Source organism: Zalophus californianus, chromosome 3 (genome assembly GCF_009762305.2).
Source record: "Zalophus californianus isolate mZalCal1 chromosome 3, mZalCal1.pri.v2, whole genome shotgun sequence".
Classification (NCBI taxonomy): Eukaryota; Metazoa; Chordata; class Mammalia; order Carnivora; family Otariidae; genus Zalophus; species Zalophus californianus.
In genome coordinates this window covers 114,731,740-114,752,646 of record NC_045597.1, presented here as the reverse complement: position 1 = coordinate 114,752,646, position 20,907 = coordinate 114,731,740, and the positions used below count along the sequence as shown (strand labels likewise).

General features: G+C 44.0%; 1 protein-coding gene and 1 long non-coding RNA gene across 2 annotated transcripts in view; one reads left to right on the top strand and one right to left on the bottom strand.

Annotated features, from left to right (window-relative positions):
• The window catches only part of LOC113919395, a 51,717-nt gene that overhangs the window by 8,999 nt on the left and 21,811 nt on the right, over positions 1-20,907 (top strand). The gene's annotated exons all lie outside the window — the stretch shown is intronic.
• MBD5 (methyl-CpG binding domain protein 5) overlaps positions 16,120-20,907 on the bottom strand; it is a 167,951-nt gene continuing 163,163 nt past the window's right edge. Inside the window, exon 13 of the mRNA XM_027588361.2 lies at positions 16,120-20,176. Coding sequence (XP_027444162.1) covers positions 20,105-20,176 — 72 coding nt within the window. The 3' untranslated portion in view covers positions 16,120-20,104. The remainder of the gene's footprint in view (positions 20,177-20,907) is intronic.

Genomic DNA, 20,907 nt, shown 5'->3' with positions numbered 1-20,907 from the left:
AGACTAAAAACCAGCCATTTCTGCCCCTCTGAGCCTCATTTCCTTCCTTGTGAACCAGGATGTGAGGCAGGGCCTGGACCTGTGACCAGGGCACCCTCCCGGCTCTGCCAGTCACTCTGCACAGACTTTTCTAAGGGGCAGATTCCCCTGGCGCATATAGAAGGTCCTGCCTCCTTGGATAGTTTGTGGACTCCCGTGTGATGATGCATGTGATACATTAGCCCTGCTCCTGTCCCACAGAAACCCATGTGTGATCCCTGCCTGAGAGAGTATTATTCCTGAGAGAGCCTGTGGAGCCTGCCGTATAGTCAGCACTAAATAAAGGTTTGTTAAATGAATATGTGCGATGCTCTGAAGACCAAGTCCCTGCCCTGGTGCTCGAAAGGTGCATGTCCTCTGTACCCTGCTGCTTGGCAGTAGGACCAGGGGCGAGCAGGGCTGTGAAATCTCTAATTGGTGCATGTCTCCTTCTGCCTTTAGGGTCTGGGAAGGGCGTGGGAGATTGAGAGTCTTTGACTTCATGAAAAGATGCAGAGAGAATTCTCCATTCTTCTTTTGCCTGATGAGTTGCTGATTTAGGGCATCCCCCTGGGATTTCTAAGGGTGGCACTGCTCTGCCTTAAGCCTGGCTGGCAGCAGGACCCCCGCCCCCTCCATCCCAGCCCCCAGTCCTGGTAGACAGAACCGAAGAATGAAAGTACTCCTGGGCTCTGGGGTCTGGAGGAAGCAAGACCTGCTGTCTGGTACTCAGAGGCCCCTCAGGGTGGTTCTTGTTAGACCCCCTCAATCCAGCCAGAGCTTGCTGGAAGGAGAGCTCTTTTCTGAGAGCATTGGCAGCTATACAAACCTGGCTTGTAGTGACATCCAGAGGTCATGGAGAGAGGCAGCTGATTGGCAAGGGAATGCATGAGGGTGGCAATAGTTTAATCTTAATTTGGGTGCATCTACAGTTGCATTTTTAGCTTGATATCAGCAAGAGCCTGGAGACACAACCTTCCCTATGGGCACATTCCCAGAGTGCAGACAATTCTAGCTCGGGCTGCCGAAGACAGGGGCGCCAAGGGGAAAGAGATCTGAAACCGAATAGCAGAGACATACAAACACACAGACACACACACAGCAGAACCAGAGTTTAGAGAGCTTCCTGCAGCTTTCAGACGTCAAAGTGCATCAGAATCACTTGGGCTGGGCAGCTTGTTACAGCCCCAGGTTTTGAAGCCCTGCCTCAAAGATTATAACTCTGGGGTGGGTCTAGGAAATTTGCAGATGAGTTCCTCAGGTGATGCTGATGGGGTGATCTGTGACCCACGCTTTGGGAAAAGCTTTTTTAATGCCCAGTAATGAGAATTTGGATTGCAAAGCCTGAGAACTAAATGATTTTGGAGCCTGGGTCACTTTTGTGGGGAGGCAGGTCTGTTCCCCCACCCAATTGTTCTAGAACATTGGGGAGTGTGGTTAAGGAAACAGGGTGCCAGGAACGAATGAAGGTGGGGATCCAAGTTTAACAAGGGAGGCGGAGGATGTAAAGACTGGCCTTCCTGTTCCTTCCATGTGTACTGCCCTTTTTCCCCCCTTCTCTGGATCCTGGACCACTGTTGGGGGCAGCAGGGCAAGGACCAATCAGCCAGTCAACTGACTCTTTATAGAGGCCAGGCTGCCCAGCCTCCATGGGACCCCACTGTGGGGCTTCCTGCCGTCTCCCCCGGACCTGCCACGCTCCTCTAGCACCCGTACACCTTCTCCCCTTTTCCCCCACCCCAGTCTACATGGGCCTGCACTACGTACCGTCTTCTTCCCTAGGAGAGGCTTCAGTGAACATGTTTGGCCTGGCTCTCCTCTTGAGGACAAAGGCAAGTGGCCATCATTGGCTCCATCTCTACTAACTGCCCTAGGAGGTGATAGTAAATCGTTTTCAAACCCGCTTTGTAAAGCCCCACCTTGGTGGGCAAGATTCTAAAACTCGCTCCTCCCCTTCGGATCCCAGCAGCGTAGCTCACAGGTACCTCCTTTGTTTCTGCTTGCCGGTAAGGCTTCTTTTGAAGACAGGCTTCTCATGGTTTAAAGAAAAAAAAATTTTCAACCACAAATCTGGTATGTCTGCCTCATTTTTCAGATAAGGAGGTCCAGAAAGTAAACTCTCACCTTCCTAGTTTGCAGTTTTGATTTGGACATTGGATATTTTCTCAAAGGGGGTCATATTTTTTTTTAATCCAAGTTCCAAAGTGGAACCAGAAGAATAGCAGTGAAACAAAGGGTTTTGGAGAGCCGAATTCAGGCCAGTGACATTGGTGGTGACGAGCAAACAAACAAGGAAGCGGCCGGAAACGAAGGAGGCACGAGTGTGAGCTGCTTCTCGTTGCTGTCCTTCCTCAAGTGCGTGCAGCTGGGAACACCAGGCTGGAAGCCGGTCTGCAAAGCAACCCAGGAGGCCCTGATTTCTCGTGTTAAACATTTGCGTATCCAGAGTCTACGTGTAGCTCTAAACAGCACTCTGCCAGGTGTCCCCTGGCCACTCACCAGTCCCTCCGGCGTTGGACTGTGCAAGGCAGGACGGAGAAGAGGGAGAAACAGGAGGGCACACAGATGGGCTTTGCTTCCGGCGCCAGCCTCCTCAGCCTGTTGCTTGCCTGGTTGGCTATCCGCCCCCCCCCAACCCCGTCTCAGTCTGCTCGGGTGGTCGCAACAAAGCACCCCAGGTTGGGGGGTTTAACGAACACTAATTAATTTTCTCACAGTTCTGGAGGCTGGAAGTCCATGATCAAGGTTTGGTTTCACCTGAGGCCTCTCTTCTGGGCTTTCAGATGGCCACGTTCTCGTCGTGTCCTCACATGGCCTTTGGTCCGGGCGTGCGTTCCTGCCCTTCTTCTCCTATGGACACCAGTGCTATGTGCCCGTCACACTGGGCTTTAGAGCTTCCGTATATGAATTCTGGGGGACGTGATCAGTCGTAAGAGTCCCTCAGCTCCTGAAGCGAGAATGCTTTTGGGGGGAGGCTTACCCTCTCACACATCTTGTCATGTGTCACTTGAATCGGGCCGGGTACACTTTCAGTAGCTCTTTCAACAGCCAGCTATGGGCTGGGAACACATGCCCCACAGAGAGCTATTTCCTTCTATTCTGCTCTTGGAGATTCTGAAATCCTCCAAAATTCAGCTGGGTGCTAAGAAATGTGCTCTTGTCTAAGGTGACCCACGTGGAACCTCCCTGCCCTTTGGAGATTTAGGTTAAACTTGGCTTGAACTCTCCCTACAATTTCCTTGCCTCATTTTCTCCAGCTTCTCTCTGACCCCTCATGAAATTCCTTGGGCTTCTTGGCCTCAGACTGGATGCAGGAGTCTGCTCCTTTACAGTTCCCACACACATCCAGACTCATGCAGCATTTTCCATGGTCACTTACTTCCCTGATTCCAGGCAGGGACAGAGTGAGATTATACCAGTAGGGAACAACCTTCTGCAATCCCCTCCTGGCCCTTCTCAGCGCCCCCTCCTTTCCCAAAGTCCAGGCTCCCCTGCCCTATTTGGCCCCTGAAAAGTGGGGTTCAGTTCTGGTGCCTAGGGGATGCTCTGATGTACTGCCCAGATCTTTCCATTCAGGCCTGAGTCACACATCCCCCATCCACAGGGAGCATTGCTTCCTGAAACGCTCGGAGCTGAGCCTCTCACTGGGAACTGCCCTTGACTCAGGGAGCTGCCTCACCCAAGAGGGCATCCTAGGCCCGATGATTTCTCTGTGGGGTGGGGTACAAAGGCACAGCCCCATGACTCCATTTGGGACAATTCTGAAGAGCTCAAGCTTCCCATGGAATTGGCTGCAACTTCTCCCTCAGCAACACTCAGTCCTCGCAGGTGTCGCTCCTGAGTGGACTCCCTGATACACTTCCTGAACTCACACCTCCATCTCAGAGGATGTTTCTGGAAAACCTGACCCAAGATGCCAGGTCTGGCTGCCACAGGGTGATCTGCACCTTCCACAAAGTGCTGATAAGTCAGATTCTCTCCATTTTTTTTTTTTTTTTTAATCATCGTTCCCTTATTATTGACAGGGAAACCAAAGCCCAGAAAGGAGGAGGCATGCGAGCCCAACCTCACGCATTGTGTTAGTGGCTGAGCCACCCAGAAAGGTACAGCCTGAATTATGTGTCAGTTTTGTTTGGTTAGTTAGCTGGCTGCCATATGGCACTGTGGGTGCCTGATGGTCAAAATAAGCCATATGGTCCTGGCTATGGGAGATGAAAAGTCTCTCCCTTGCCCTAATCCCATCCCTCTGTGCTCCCTTGTAGGTCTGCTACATTGACACTCCTTTTTTCTCTCTAACATCCCTAGGCTCTCTCGCTTGGAAAGCCCAGACCTCCCCATCTGGTTTGGTTTGGGTTATTTCGGTTGCCAGGAGCTGAAACCCATTCTGGATAGCTTCGATGATCTCAGGAAATCCACTAAAATGAAAATGCCTGAGCTTAGGGAGAGTTGGCCCACAGAGGCTACAGGGAGTGCCTCTCATCTCTCTTTTGAGGGGCAGTAATGCATGGTGACTACAAGGAGGGAGTCAGCAGTCAGCCTACTTAGCTTTAGATCATGGCTTTACTGTGAGTCATCTTGGGCACCACTTCTTGTGTCTTGGGTTCCTCATCTGTACAATGAGGATAATCATAGCACCCATCTCCTGGGATTGTTATGAGAAATAAATGAGGTAATATCAACATAAGGGACTTAGGACAGCCCTTGGCATATATGAAGCACCATAGTTTACTTACCCTTATCTCTTACTCATGGCTTCTCCACTTTTCTCCCTGTATCTGTTGTTCTCTTATTCTTTTTTCCCAACCACTTCCTATGGGCCCTCATGACTTAGGTATGTACATTACCTGATAATAGTCTCTGTATTCTCCTCTACTTGATTTTCAGCTCAAGGAGCCATTCCCAAGGATCATCTTTCATCTGTACCTCTTAGTTTGGGTCTCCTTGAGATGGAATGTTACTGTCCCCAGTCATCTTTTTGAGCCTGTTTATTCAAATGCTATGTCATTGGCAACTTAGATTGGCTCTGCTCAAATCAGGTGCCCTCCTCGGTCCAATCATCTGAGGCTGGGAGCATGGGGCTAACCAATTCCCTCTCCCTCAGCCGACCCACTGGGCAAGGGGCAGGCTCTATGGGAAGGGAATGAAGGAAGGGCAGAAACCCCAAATATGCTTGCTGCATTACCCTGTGAAACTGCTACAATCTTTGACTTCCCGCATGACCACAGTTCCTCTCACCACACGTGTTGGAAGAGTGATGTTTTATGATGGCTTTGCTTCTTCTCTACCTCCTCAACCCCTTGCATCTGACGGTCCCCTCACCCACTCACCCAGAAGCAATTCCCTGAAGACCCTGCTCAACCCTTTTTCTCCTTGCAGTGCCTGCATCACTGAGCCTCCCAATCACCCCTCCTTTGTGAAATTCTCCCCTCTTACTTTCCAAGCTGCTAACCAGCCTTATGGTCTTCCTCCCTCACTCATCAGCTTAGCCACTTCTGCTACTTTAACAGATACTGGGGCATCTAATCCTCTGTCCTGGACTGTAAGCTTCTAGAAGGCAGACAGCAGACACTGTGTCTAGTACAACTCCATATTCCACAAAGGCTTCCATACAGTAAGCACGTAGCTTACATTATGAGTGTTTCAGTCAGCTCTTGCTAGGTAATGCTGTAGTAACAACCCCCAAATCCTAGTGGCTTAAATCAACAAAGGTTTATTTCTTGCCCATTTTTCATGACTCTTGCAGTTCATCTCCAGCTCCATTCTTCATGTCTCAACCACTGTGGGACTGAGAGTGAAGGAATACTCATCTAACATCTACATTTGTGGATACAGAAAACTGCAAGAAACATGACAGAAACAATGACTCTTGAGGCCCTCGAGACTCCTTCTTGGAACAGGCTCTGTCACTTCTATTCACAATCCATTGGCCAAAACTAGTTCACAGTCAAGTCTGATTATCAGCAGGGTGGAGAAGTAGGAAGACACCACAAGTATGTAACAATGAAGTCCTTTTATAGAAAGTGGGTTGTGAATAATTGGGGAAATGATACAGCATTCTACAAAGCGATGAAACGGTACTGTTTAAGGGAACCTTGACAAGGAGAGACTTAAAGGTATTGCAAGGGAAGTGCCATGGTATCCACATTTCTACACAATGAGGGGTCCATTTTAAGTCATGACTCCAGTCAGAATATAACTAATCCCTTCCATGAGAAGGGACATAAAGCCTTTGCTCTTATTGGTGCAATGAATGTTTATCTCCACAGGGAAAACACAACAACCATCAGAGAGTGCAGGGCTAGTGACAGGAAGCTACAGAACTCACAATACCAGGGCCAGATTTCTCAGAGCTTGATGGAGGAAATGGAAGCATTTTGAGGAAACAATTGGCACTTAGTGGTCAATGACTCTGTTTTGTGCCAAGGCTGAGACTTACCACCAAGAATCTGTGGCAAGAGGCAGCAGATGACCATGGACAAGAACAACACAGGAAACCCAAAATTGGCCTAGATTCAGACCTGAGCTATGCCTTCAGCTAGGCAGGTTAAAGAGTTATTGTCACTTCCCTAATGAAAGGGAACCAGAGACAATCCTTGAGGTTCTTTGGTGTTAAGCACAAGGAATAACATTTATTTGGGTCTCACCACAGAGTGTTGGGTTAGTCTTAATGAGTACTTGGAGATGGTTTCATAGACTTATTGCAGAACTGTTAGGTATCTGGCCCAAGTGAGACCTACCTTCCTAGTAGATTCCTGGTAACCAGAGTGGGCAAAACAAGGTGAACAGCTCCTCAATCCAGAATTTAATCTTACTGACGTTTGTTCATATCTGGGTATGACAAGTGCTGTAGGCACTTGGTAAGCATATGCTCAGTGAGGAAATTCATTCTTCCTGGAACAGATTGGGCTTGATGCCAATTACTGGGAAGGATGAAGAGGCCCCTAGTGGGACTGAAACTAGTTAATGAATTCCATCACTCTGTCAAGGACATGAACTACTTGTTAGAGGGCACAATTTAAAAACCCAGAGGTTAGTGCCCTCCTTTATTAGCATGGGCTAATTCTGATCAATCCATGATACAAAGCTCAGCCTCTAAACTAGCTAAAACAATAAATCCAACTACACCAAACCCACTGTGATTTTTTTGCAATTTCACTGAAGATTTTCAGAGGCTTGGGGGTGGGAGGAGTTTAAATAAGTCTCTTCTCCTAAAATCTTCTGATTCTCTTGTGGGAAATGGGGTAGGTTGGAGGGTCACCCTATTTCTTTAACCTTCTTCCACACCATCAATTACCTCTCCCTTCAACAAGCTCCCTTCTGCCCAGCAACCTGGCTAGGGAGGCTCCCTTTTGCCCCACAAAGGGGTTATCCCAGCATCTTTCCCTCAAACCCAACCTCCTCCCTCCAAAAACCTTCACACAACAGTTATCAAGAAGATATTTTCTCCATATCGTTAGGAGCTGTACAAGTGTATTTTCTTGTGTGAGGTTGGATACATTTATACATCTACTTACTAACTTTGAGAAATTTATTTCATGTACCTGAAATTCATCTTCTATAGGTAAAATAGAGACTGAGGAAAGGTTGACAGTTTGGCTTAAGGGACAATCCTGTGCTGGGATTGCCACTTTCTACCTGGGTACCATGGACAAATTACCTAGGATCTTCAAGTTTTAGATTCCAGAGTGATGAAATGGGGAAATAAGAGTACCTGTCCCACAGAAGAGGTGATGGTTTGTCATGTAACTCTTGCAACATGAAGAGGGCTTCACATTCTTCCTGGCACATGACAAGTGCTCAAAAACATTAGCAATTATTTTTTATCTTAGCAATACTTAACAGAGCAAGGAGAATATGTTTCAATCACATATTTTGTCCCAAACATATGGAGTGGTTTTAAATGTGTCTGCCAATTTTTGTCACTCTAGCAAGAAAGGCAGTTGAATTTCACTTTTCAAGAATATGGGCTGGCTTAAGGGCCTTGTTTTTAACCAGTTAAACTGGGCAGAAGCAATGACATGTGACTTTGGAGGCTACGTTAGAAAAGGCAATACAGTTTCCACCTGGCTCTTTCTTTTGTGTCTTGAGACATTTGCTCTTGGAAGCCAGACACAACGCTGTGAAGAAGCTTAGAGCACACAGAGAAGTCATGTGTAAATGTTCTGGCCAACAGCCCCAGTCGAGGTTCTAGCTGATGGTCAGCAGCAATCAGCTACTAGACATGTGGAGGGGAAGCCTTCATCATGACTCCTCAGCACTGTTTGACTACAACCAAGATCTCAAATGATAGCCATCTAGCTGAGGTTGGGGTAGGCACACACAGGTGAGGGGTACATGGTGGTGGTGAGTCTTGACAGGAGTTGCCATTTATGTTCTTTGTTCTTATCTCCTAGCTTAAAAACTGAGTGAGTTTCATAGATGTAGAACAACATATGAGTTTCATGTCATCATCTAAGTGGCATCATTTTTAGGCACGTTGACAAGTATACCACCATTTTGTTCCCTGAAATGTTCCCTGTGTCACTGAGCTACTCCACCCCCATCTTTCCTGTCATCCTCATGACAATTATCAGGCTGTCAGGTCATTTCTTTGATCTCACAGGGATGTTAATCTTGGCCATGGAAATTACAGACACCGAGGATGGGCTGGTAAGGGGTTTTGGTGCCCATCAAAGCTCATCCTATGTAGCTTGTTGTTCTGGTCATGGAGAAAACATTATCTTCCTGCCTCAGGAGTTGTGCTTCATAAAATCTTTTGTAGTGAAAAAAGAGAAAGGCAAAATCCAGTCTGAGGGAGCTAATAGCCTGCTGTGAGGTATAAGGACAACACGTACACATCAGTTGGATTGTTCCTTGTAACCCCATCTGTTTGATTTAATTCCATCCAACAAGGAGGACAGTGTGAAGTGCAGGACTATGTTGGGGGTGGGGGCAAGTTATATGGAGAAAGTGCTTCAAAATAAAAAACTTATATTAAAAAATAAAAATTATATATTAAAGTTAAAACTAAAAAAAAAGAGAAAGTACTTCAAGAAATTGTCTCCTCATTGTCAGTCCATGGGTAGGTAGATCTGACAAAGATTAACACAGAAAGCCCTAGCCGAAGTCTTCTTTGTAAACACGAATTAGCTAGAACATGCTGATTACTAGCCCTCTTCCATAGAGTCCTAGAACATTAATCTGAGAAGAACTCTATTATTCCCTTAAAATTATTAAGCCCAGTGATTGGTGTGACTTGCAAGTTACATGGGCAAACAGGAACAGAGCTGAGAGCTACAGTACAAGCTTTTGATTCCAACCTTATGGCTCTGGGTTCTAAATGTAACCCTTTTAAGTTGCTGACCTTAACCTGGCCATTCCCCATGCCTTAATTCTGGGGGTCAATGATATCTTGATTGAGCTTCTCAGAGAGCAGCTGGGTTCTTACTTTGAGGTCAGTAGAGAAAACTTGAACTCTTGGCATTTTCCAGGAGGATAGGAAAAATTATCTGACCTATGCTGTGGTCAGAGTGACCTTTCTAAAACAACATTATATGGTGGCATAGAATCCTATGGCCATCTTAATACTCATTACACTAATAATTTTTTGGTGTCTGTCTTTGACCCTGGGCTATCCACTCTATGAGGGTAGGAACATGGCAGTCATATTGACTAGGGTATCCTAGAGTAGTGCTGGCATATGCTAAGTGCACAATAAATATAAATATTTGTTGATATGTGTATAGATAAGTGGTTGTTGCTCATCTGATGTAAAATGTTTCAAATAGCTTTCCATGTTCTGCTGGCCTAGAAGATCTGCCAGCACCCCACTTCCACCATGAGCTGGTTTCTGCTTACTTTCTGGGCTTATTGTCTCCTTTGGAAATTAAGTCAAGACTTACTGAGTGCCTCACAACTCCCAGAAATTCATGTTGTTTGCTACCCCTTTCCATCCTTCGCCCAACCCCTGGACTTCACTTCATTCCCTCTCTCTTAATGTCCTTCACCCCTGCTGGCAATGCCTGAATTTCTACTCTTCCATAAGTCACTTAACCTGATTCCCCAATATTTAAATCTCCCAGTATTCCAAAGCTCTTCCTAATTCACACCTTGCAGTGGCTCTTGTCAATGTATGGCAATGATTGTTTACAGGCCTTCCTCATTCACTGGAACAGGAGCCCTTGAGGGAGGGGCCTTTTTAACTTTATCTCAGAGATAAGACGCTCTATAAATACTTGATGAATGAACAAAAAAATGACATCTCTTTGAAATCTTGGCATTATCTGGAAGTATGGAAATGTATCCACATTTTTAGAAGTCATCATTGTCCATTTGGTTCATTCTTTAGGCTTATAAAACCTCTATGGCTCTGAGTTCAGATGAGAAATCCACCATGAGCCAATTTCCCTCTGAGCTGGGCTCCTCAATAGAAAGTTCCACAGGATAGTTCAGTCCAAGATTACTAGGAAAAGTTTGTCTTTATGCCTTGAAAAGACGTTAACACTTGGATCTGAATACCTTATGACTTCATTTGTACTATGTTTTGCTATTCTCAAAATGCCTGCATAGGTATGTTCACGTGAACTTTGTGATAACCCTGTGGGGCAGGTGGTGTGATACCAGCTCCCCTGGGGACAGATGAGAAAATTCAGGTTGAAAGAAGTTAAGGCACTTGCCCAAGGTCACACAGCAGAGCTGGGACTAGAACCCAGTTGAGCTCTTTTTCCACAATATCATAACCTTATAAACTGGCTGCCTAGAACTACACACCTTGGCTACTTGTCAAGAAAGCCCCAGAACATTCCCGAGCCTGGGAGTGCATGGAGTACATGTGCACGTGCACAGTGAGGGTGCCTCACCCAGGTCTGTGAGCATGGTTGTGCCCTCTCATCCCACCACGAGGGGTACAGGCAGCACTGGGCCTCCAGTCAGGCTCTTGCACACTGGGTCGGCAACTGTCCTGAGCCGGTGACAGAATCGGGCAGTGACTTGTCTCACATCCAAACAGACATATTTAATAGACACTTTGAACTTATAGAAAGATTGAGGTTATTCACCTAACAAAAACATGGATTCCATGTTAGTTATCAGATATCCAGGAATGCTTTCTTTCCTTTACCAGTTAAGTAGACTTGAGCACAGAAAGTTAGAAAAGAGAAACTGGGTCCCCCTTCAGGAGCTCCCTGTGATGGTTCAGTTCCATCACTGTCTTTTGCTTACTGAAGCAACATATTCTGACTTCCCAGTGTTTTGTCACTTAGGGTGATCTCTGAAGGTGGATGCTCATGCCCCAGGCATAGTGTCAGAAAATCCGCTGGGGTGAGAGAGGGAAAAAGAAAACTTCTATTTCTGTTCAGTTCATCTCAGTGTTTCTTAATTTCAATTTTGTGTGTTTTATTACACACATATGTAATTAATTCAGTAGTACACACAGAACACACAGACACACACACACATTTGTATATAGTATGTCCTCAGAGTTTGGAAACCACTGTTTCACAATAAGGAAATCCATGCCACACCTCTCTGGTATTTTGCTCTCCACTCAGAAAGCTATGAGCTCCTCGCGATGGCCGTCACCATGGCCTGATCTCTTCTGGCTGACCTGGTTGCCTTGTGAAGCACAGAAGCACAATGCACGCACTTTCTCTCCTCCCAGGATGCCCCACCTGCTCTGTAATCCCTACGGACATTTGGGAAGAGCTGGAAAGCAAAGAGAAAGGGGAGGGAAGGGTCTCTCTTGCCTTTGGTGGCTCTTGCTCAGACCGACAGCTTATCCAGAGCAAGCCAGTGCATTTCCCCACTCCAATTCTCACACGCTTTCTTCTCCAGCTCCTGTGAATGTTTGCTTCCCACTCTTTGCCAAATAAACCAGAACAGTGAGACTCAGCCTGAAATCACAGGCTCCTGAGCCTCCATGCTTGTTTTGAAATTTGAAGGAACTTAATTGATTCTAGATAATCTCCATTTGATTGGAAAAGGGGGACAGAGCCTGTAAAAGGTCGCAGATTTCCTAAGGATATCTTCCCTAATTATTAAAGCTAGTTAAGATTAACTTGGCAGGGAAAAACTATGTTCCGGGGAGAGTCAATCACAGTCCAGGGACCAAAGCCCCTGGCAACTAGACCCCCTAGTCCCTTTCCCACATGCGTTGTTCTGCAGCGGCCCAGGATGCTGAACAGACCAGAAACCCTAAAGAGGCCCTGCCCCTGGGACCTAAGTTATTTAGCTAAATCTACTCCATCCGTGTCTAACAAATTCTGCCCCTTCTTTAAGCCAGCAGTGACTAAGAATTCATAGTCCTGAGAAGTCTAGGTAGAATATTTAGACCTAGACTTCCAATTTAAAAATAAATAATAATTCTTAATAGCACTTGAAAATACTACCACTTCAGACTCTTTGTTCTTTCCTCTCCCCTTTTGAAAGCATGCTTCAGTGTATTGTTTCTTTTCATTGTCTTGTTAGTCCTCCGAGAACAGCTAACTCTAGGATAGTTACGAACACCTTCCTCCCACCCTCCATATTCTCAAATCTTTTAAGAACTTCCTGAGTCTTGCTTGGTTCAAAGTCTTGCTCCTCTCAAGAGCACCCACATTTAAATCAGGGAAGACAAATAAATGGCTAAATATGACTAGCAGGACCCTCGTAAGTGATCATCCCACAGAAGACTGGATCTTTCTTTAAGACAAGTAAGGGCTCAGTTATTCCCATCTGTGGATGGAGGAAGCCAGTGAGGCTCAGCCCCTATTATTAGCAGTAATAATAATGACAATACCTAGACTTGCTTAGTATTTACTCTATGCCTGACACTCTTCTAAGTGCTTCACAAAGATTGGTTTATTTAATCCTCAAGCACACTGATGATTCTATTATCCCTTAGTTTTCAGATGATCAAACTAAGGCACCAGGAGGGTAATTTGCCTGAGGTCACACAGCCCCTGAATAACTGGTTTCACATCCTAGGAGTCTGGCCCCAGGATCTTTTTAGTGATTTGTCTTAAATCATGGAGTCAGTGGTAAGAACTGGGACCCAAAATTTTAGTCTCTTAAGTTAAACATGCTCTTTTCTGTACTAAGCTCTGCATTCCCAGATTTGATGGATTTTAAGTCATTTAAACGTTTCATTCCTTGAGCTACTTATTTGAAGAGCCGGTCCTGACTTCACTCTGAGGCTGAGGGTTAGAAGTTCTCTTTCTGCTCTGATTGCCACGGTCAATGCAGTTCACTTCTCAGAGAAATCATTTTCCAGACCAGTTTATTAGAAAACCATTTTGTATGTCCATGTCTGCATGTGGCATTTTGGACAGTCGAATTCATCTAAGAAACACCCTGGGCAGAAGCTCCAGAAGCTCAGGGCTGGACCAGGAGAACCGGAAAAGGCCCCCATGACAGTTTGCTTTGGGCAGAGCTGCCTCGGACAGGTAAATACCACTCTCCTACCTTTAAGGGCTTCCTGGAGAGACACAGCACCTCTAGACACAACTCCTCCTTATGTGTGACACTTTTCATTGGCTGGAAGTTCCCTTTCCTGATCTAGATCTTTCCTGGGGCAGCTTAACAATGACCATTCTCTGAGGGTCTACTCTGTGCCAGCACTAAGAACTTTGTCTGCATTATCTCATTCGATCCTCAACCCCATGCGGGAAGTGCTACTATAATCCCCTTTTGTAGATGAAGTTAAGCAGAGGTAGTTTAAATAACTTGCCCAAAGTTCAATGAGTTAGTGGCACAGTCTATATTTGACTGTAGATGATCCCTCTCCAGGACCCCGTTTGTAAAGGTTACAATGGGCTGCCTCCCTCTTGAGGGTCCATCTTTTGTGTGCAGGACCCCATGCTCCTGGGAAGGGCTATTTGCTGGACTCTGGATCATAGGATTGAATGCCTGTTATTATACTGCCTCTGTTGTGTGATTTTCTTTTTTTTAACTGATAATTAGCTTTAAAAAGCCCTTATGTTCAATGTTCATTGAATGTAGGAGGTGATTAATGTGGTTGGGGATACTTTCAAGGGTATGTGCATAATATTGGGCTGGAATGGATGATGAAAGACCATTGTGGTCTCTCCTGCTGTGGGGCAGAGGTCCCTGTAACCAGATGGCCTTGTCCTGGCCCCCAACTCCCTGTAGTCCACTTTCTGGTGCCTTTTCAACCCTCAGTGCTTCCCTGGCACCTGTGGCATCTTGTGGGCTCCCGTGCAGCTTCCTGTTTCCCGGTGGAGGTACGTAGGAGGCAGTTGGCCTGCCAAAGATCTATACCTGACCTACACTTACCTGTGCATTCTGGTTAGCAGGCCTTACTTTCTAACACTTTAACACTTTTCAACACTTCAATGCTTGGGGATTTTAAACCTCCCCAGCCCCGGATCATCAAAGTAGAACCATTATTGGTCTGCCAATACAGCGCTAATTTGTGGGAAGGAAACAGAGAATTGATGCTGTTGGCAATAACTATAAGCATGCTGCATAGCACTCATTTAGTATTATTAAAGCGAATTTACACATATAGATTTATATACGTACCTCAAGACTGGGATGGAACTTGCTCAACAAATGTAATATGAAGAATTATGGTGGGCCCAGAACACCAACACACTCCCTTACCGTTCTCCAGGACACACACTTCTCCTTTGCCTGAATCCTATTCATCTTTCCCGGGGTTCTCACTAAGCTAGGTCAGGGGCCTGCCTTGTGCTTCCCAGCCCAGGCCTGGTCACACTTTACCGTACTTACATGTGCCACTAGCCAGCAACTTGGGCTGCTCTGTGTGGGCAGAGAAGGGGGTCTGTCTTATTCACCACTGTATCCTTACTACTATGCACTGGGTGTGGCATAGGGAGGAATTCAAGAATATTTATTACATGAATAAATAGATTAATGATATCTCCAAGATCTACTGAACTGCTTCCATCAAAACTTATAGGAGGATCATGCAAAAACTACTGCTACCTGAACCAGCTGCTAGAGAGCTGTTAAAATATATACATAGCACGGTCCCCCGCAGCCAAAGTCCTCATTTTGACCCAAGGCAGGCAACCAGCCTTCTGCTCACTGAAGCTCCTTACACACACCCAAAGCGGGCTATTCGTCTTCTTGTAAACTGAACCAGGTTATTTAGGTAACTTTCCTAAGCCCTACATGGGACTTCTCAAAACATGACTGTCTTGAGGCTTATGAAAGAGAGTATCAAATGTGCTCAAAATGAAGCTGAAGCTAACGGATTCACTTCCTTAATGATGGACTGAGAAGCGCTACTTTGGCATGGGTTTTGTTTTGGATTTTGATCTAGGAATCAGTTTCCTGTTGATTACAGCATGCAAAACATGCCAGTATTTCACACAGACATATGTTCCCTAGCTGATTCCGTTAAGGCAGTGTTTTTTAAGTCTCACTTTGTCCCCTCCTCCCACCCTCCACTCCCCACACCCCACCCCCAGGAGACATTTGGCAATGTCTAGAATCATTTTTGATTGTCATAATTTGGAAGGGATGCTACTGGCATCTGGTGGGTAGAGACAAGGGAGACTGCCAAAGGTCCTACAATGCATTGGATAGCCCCCACAGCAGAGAATGATCTCACCCGAAATGTCAATAGTTCTAGGGTTGAGAAGCCCTGCATTGAGGTCACTCTGTAGACACCTTGGTGCACAAGAACTAGGCCCTGTTTATCTGCGTAGTGCTTTCCAAGATGTGTGGAAACAAAGCAGAAAAAAAACCAAGATAAAAAGCAGTAAGAAGGCTGTGGCTCTTCCCCAGCCTATGATTTAGAAATTAAGATGCACAGCCTGTTTCTAAAGTAGAATAATTCCATTTGGGGAGGTTTCCTGGGTAGATCCCAGTCCTGGATCAAAGAATCTCCTATGGAAATATAATAAACGGCATTTAGATGGACTTGAACAGACCCTCGAGTGTGAAAAGTTTTGGTGAATTCAAAACCATATTTGTTTTCCACATTGAATATGTTCAGGTCATTTTCTTTTCCTAATAAGATAACCATTTGGACAAAAATATCCACTTGAAATGCAGGTGAAATGTAAACTGCTACTCTTCTACACAGACAATCCAGTGTATTTATACTTAATCCATAAAGGCATGATGTTACAAAACACATTTGTATATTGTGAAGCCATCTGGCATCAAATTTTCCAATTTATAGACAACTTTGTATTTACATAACAAATTATTAAATCAACCATTTTTCCGGTTTATAAAAGGTCGCTGAGGTACACACACAGTGTGTATAAAAGCAGATAAGGCTGATAATACATATTTACAGTAGATACAAATTAATCTTTCATATTTGAAGATAATGCTTTTTATATATTTTTTCTGTATCAGACTCCCCACTGTTAGCAGGATTTCCCATGCTTGAGTTGTTTATTGCTTTTTGGCTCACTGATTTAATATTCACTTCTGGGTTGTTTACACGTATGAATTACTAATGTTCTTATCTCTTTGGCTAATGCAAATGTGATAGAGTGAATGAAAGAAAAAGATAAATTAATTCAATATTACAGTTCTGGCTGGTTGATGTCATTTTTTCATAGCCCCCAAATGAATCAAGTAATGCACAACTCATTTTATACACTACATTTGAAAAATCTTGAGACTTGTGTTACACCATTTGGGCATAAATGGGCAAAGTAAACAAGGTATCAGATTTTCAGTAAGGTCTAGAATCTTGGCTTTCTCGTCAGAAAGAGCAATGTCACCAGCATCTTAAGCATTTTAGATTTTTAAAATCTCAGGACAAAACCGCTTGTGACTTACAAGAACACACTGCAAACTGCAGAGAAGATTACCAAAGTTAACTAAAATGTGTTATCATGGTCTGAAATGAAAAAGGAGTCACCTCATGGGATAAGTCAGTTGGGAATCTTCATAAAACTTACAGAAAACAAAATAACAGCCCTCTGCTGTTCCCACAATTGTGCAGTGTTATGTTATAAAAAAAAAAAAAAAGAAGAAGATTGTGTTTACTTGAAAAACAGACATTGCAAATAACTCAAAGTCAGGGTCCAAATACAAGACTAAAAGTGGCCCATGATCTCACAAGGGATGAATATTTTTAAAGCATTTACATTCACAATGAGACTGAAAACTACAAACCAAAAAATATTCCTTTAAATAAATAAAACCCCTGATAGCTATTAATGCAACAAATGAGACAAATCAAACAAGAGCTGCTCGGTTAATTTTCATTCATTTGAAATAGTTTTTAAAAATTACTTAAAGGTGTAGTTTATTCTCCTTGTGCTTCCTAAGACTGTTAAGGGACACAAAATAAAATCAGATTTTCTTTTCCAAGAGGGATATTATGTTCTTTAAAGGAGCAAAAATTTTTCATTATTTCCATTGTCAGATTTGTTGGGGGAAAAAAAAGAGTTTGCTTATTTTAGGGAATAAAAAATGTAACAATGTAGAAGGGCTAGCCTTCATTTTTAAAAAAATGAACTGGCTTCAATACAAAGAGAAAGAAATGGCTCTATGGGCAAAATTCAAGTATGAGTGACCAAGTTTTTAATTGTAAAGTAGGTGCAACATTTAAAAAAATGTTACAGCACTGCATGACCTGTAATGTTAACAATATTTACATTAACTGCTTACATGAAACCATAGAACTGTAAAAGAGAGGGGAAAAAAGCCCGTGTGGACTGAAACAACAACACCTAGCATCCACATCAAAGCCGTAAGGAACCAGTGAAATCATGGGCACAAACATACTTTACATGGTCTACTGATGTAAAGTGCACATGGGTGGGGAAGCACACACCTAATTAGCTTGAACTATCTAAAAGAAGGCTCGGTGGACACAAACTCAGTCTAAAGACGGACAGCAAGGGCTAAAAAGCTTCTACATATCAACACACACACACACATATGCAGACACTGCAACACACAAACACACACATGTGTCTACCTGGGAATAAAAACAACCCAACCATGTAGACGAAACAGTAGAAAAGCAGGTTGGTGGCAAAAAATTTAAAAAAAAGGACATCTATGGTTTAAACATACCGAACACACAAAGACATATCAACAAACTATGCGAAAGATGACTCGGGGTGACTGCATGGGAAGGACTGGCAGGCAATCCCATGGTTACATGAAAGACACAATGAACCTACCCCCAGAAGGAAGGGTTCCTGCCTCCAGGCCGAGAAGCCCAGGGTAGCCAGTTGCATTCCATCAGGCTTGGGGGTAGGGGTGAGGATAGGAGTGGAAGGACAGGGAGACACAGGAGACCGGGGGAAGAGCTGAGAGCTGTTGCTATCAAAAGTGAGCCCAGATGGAGTGCTCTGTGCTGTGGCCCCAAGAAACCAACTGGAAGAATGACCTTGGTCTCCTTTTTCCTGAGTTACTGGGACTCTGCTACATCATGGGACTGAGGAGTATGGGGGGTGTATGAGAGAGGAAAGATAACAGAGGTGGTGGGCATTTGGGGGTTTGGAGCCTGCTGTCGAAAGGCTCCCAGTAACTGGAGGTTTAAGCTGTTGAGTGAGCCCCAGGCTAGGGGACAAGGCAGGGAGTGCTCTGGGGGTTTAAGGGTTTGGGGGTGGGGGCTGGTGATTCTAAGAATAAAGGGATAATGGATCCCTTCTTTTGACAATCCATTAATGGAAGTCAGGCTGGAGGCCTGAAACTTCACTCAAGTGATTGGGAGATAGGGTTAGACCACCACCACAAAAATTGTGAAAAAAAGACGGAAGATTATGTTGTGCTACATTTCTTATTAATAACCTTGTACTTTACAATGGCTCACAGTTTTAGGTTTGTATACTTGTAATGTAGTATTTTCTCTCTACATTTGTTTCACATTTTTTCTTACTTAATATAATATAAATAATTTGGTTAATAGATTTAACCTGCACATTTCAGCCACATTAATATATATAAGAATCTGTTAATGGTATAAATAATTCTTTAAATAAAATAAATCTGATATGTTACATAATACTGATAAAAAATTACCATTGCTAATAATTTTGTAAGCCACCTTCACTTCTTAGTAACACTGATGAATGGCTATGAAACCTGCTTTGATGATTCGTATTTCTTCTTGCCACTACAAAAAAACTGAATTATAATCAACCTTACTTCTGATAATGGTTTCGAAGTGGGGCTTTTGCCTCCATGTATGGAAACAGAGAGTTTTATCTTGTCAGGTACTGTCTGCAAACAAATTCCACTCTGAGTGTCAATGGTGGTGCAGCATAAGCTAGCTAGATCAATAGGTGGCTATCAAACGTTAACTACAGAAATGACTGAGTAAAATACTCCATCTAAGATTTTTTTTTATAAAACCTATTCTACTTTAAAACTTAGGTAAAAAAAATATGCAACAAATGGTTGCAGTTTCTGAATTCTTAATTTAGACCTGTGAGCCCTCATCCCTTTAGAAATCTGCAAGGTTTTGATTTCGTAGGCACCCGAAATCGAGTCCAGTGCTGCCAGGCAAGGTTCATTCCAAACAGACAATATAAATGGACACTCGGTGGTGTGCAGTGTATGTCATCATTCAGGTACTACATCATCATGCCTTTTCTCTGCTGTTAAATACAAAAACAGCATCTGTTACATTATCATAGAAAAGCCTTTAGGTTGTATTTTTATTTATCACTTTACACTGGTAGTCTCTGGTAGGTGTACTCCATAGAAACCAAAGAATTTTGTACACTATTTCTTTGTACAATAAAAGATAAAGTGTGCATTAGGTACGCTTGTACATGACAATATTGTACAATATTTACACTTCTGATATCACCGTGAAATTCTGTATTTTCTATATACAACATCGAAAAGTCTTCCGAAACATTTGGACATTTCTTATAATCACAATTTTAGCATTATAGAAAAAGTTTCTCAGTAATCTCTTGACCGTTTATCACTCTCATCAGTCAGGGGTTTTGATTGGTTTTCCAGCCTTCTTTATCTTTCCTGTTCAAAAAAATATTGTATCACTGTTTCTTTTAGCACCCTGTGGTGGTGGTAGCGATCTGCCATAGCATAAATACTGATATAACAGTGGATATATCAATACCTATCTACAGAGAGATTTATCTGTGCACGTTCCTTTAATAAACACTGCGCATTGGTGGAGTAGTCCCTGTTATCTGGAGATCTTCCTCCTCTTGGGTTTGGGGGGTCTCATTTGTCTGTCTCCCTGTGGGATTTGGTGAACCTGGAAATAAAGAGGTGGAAAAAAAAAAAACAACAACAGAGGTTGAAAGTACAAACACCATACAATTTCTGACAAAGAAACAGGGGAAAGAATAGAGTCCACCTTTCCTTTTCAATCACTGATATCATGGGGCATTTACATTTTCTGTCAAGACCCCAGATCTCAGCGTGCCCATAGTCACTACAGAGAAGGAGGAATCCTAGGAACTGATAAGCAGAACAACACCGTGGGAACCCCATAAACGGTGGGACTCCAAAGAGGAACCAGAGAAAATCAAGTGTGGAAAATGCAGTGTGCCATTGCTACCCCTGCTGCCCACTTAAGACAGAAATAAAGCCTTTCCTGTTGGCGATCCCTAGATCACCAATTTCAGTAGAGTCTAGAAAAGTGGAAAGATACATACCAAACATGTTTTCTTCTTTCCTTCGTCACCCGACTTATTTTACAACTACCAAGGAGGGTCAGAACCGTGGTAAGACCACGCAAATGGCTCAGCCCAAGGAAGTTTATTCCTGAGAAGACTTGCGGAGTGAAAATGAGAAAACCACTACCATCTATTGGCAGATCTGAGCTTGTATAGTCTGGGATGAGCAAGTAGTACAACTCATCTGTAGATGCTAATGAAGAAACTGTAGCAATTAGGGCTGTGTGTCAGACTGGGCAGGGGTGGAGCATGGCAGGGCACGATCACCAGGTATCAGACAGCAGGTATGGTTCTGAGGGGCAGAGGA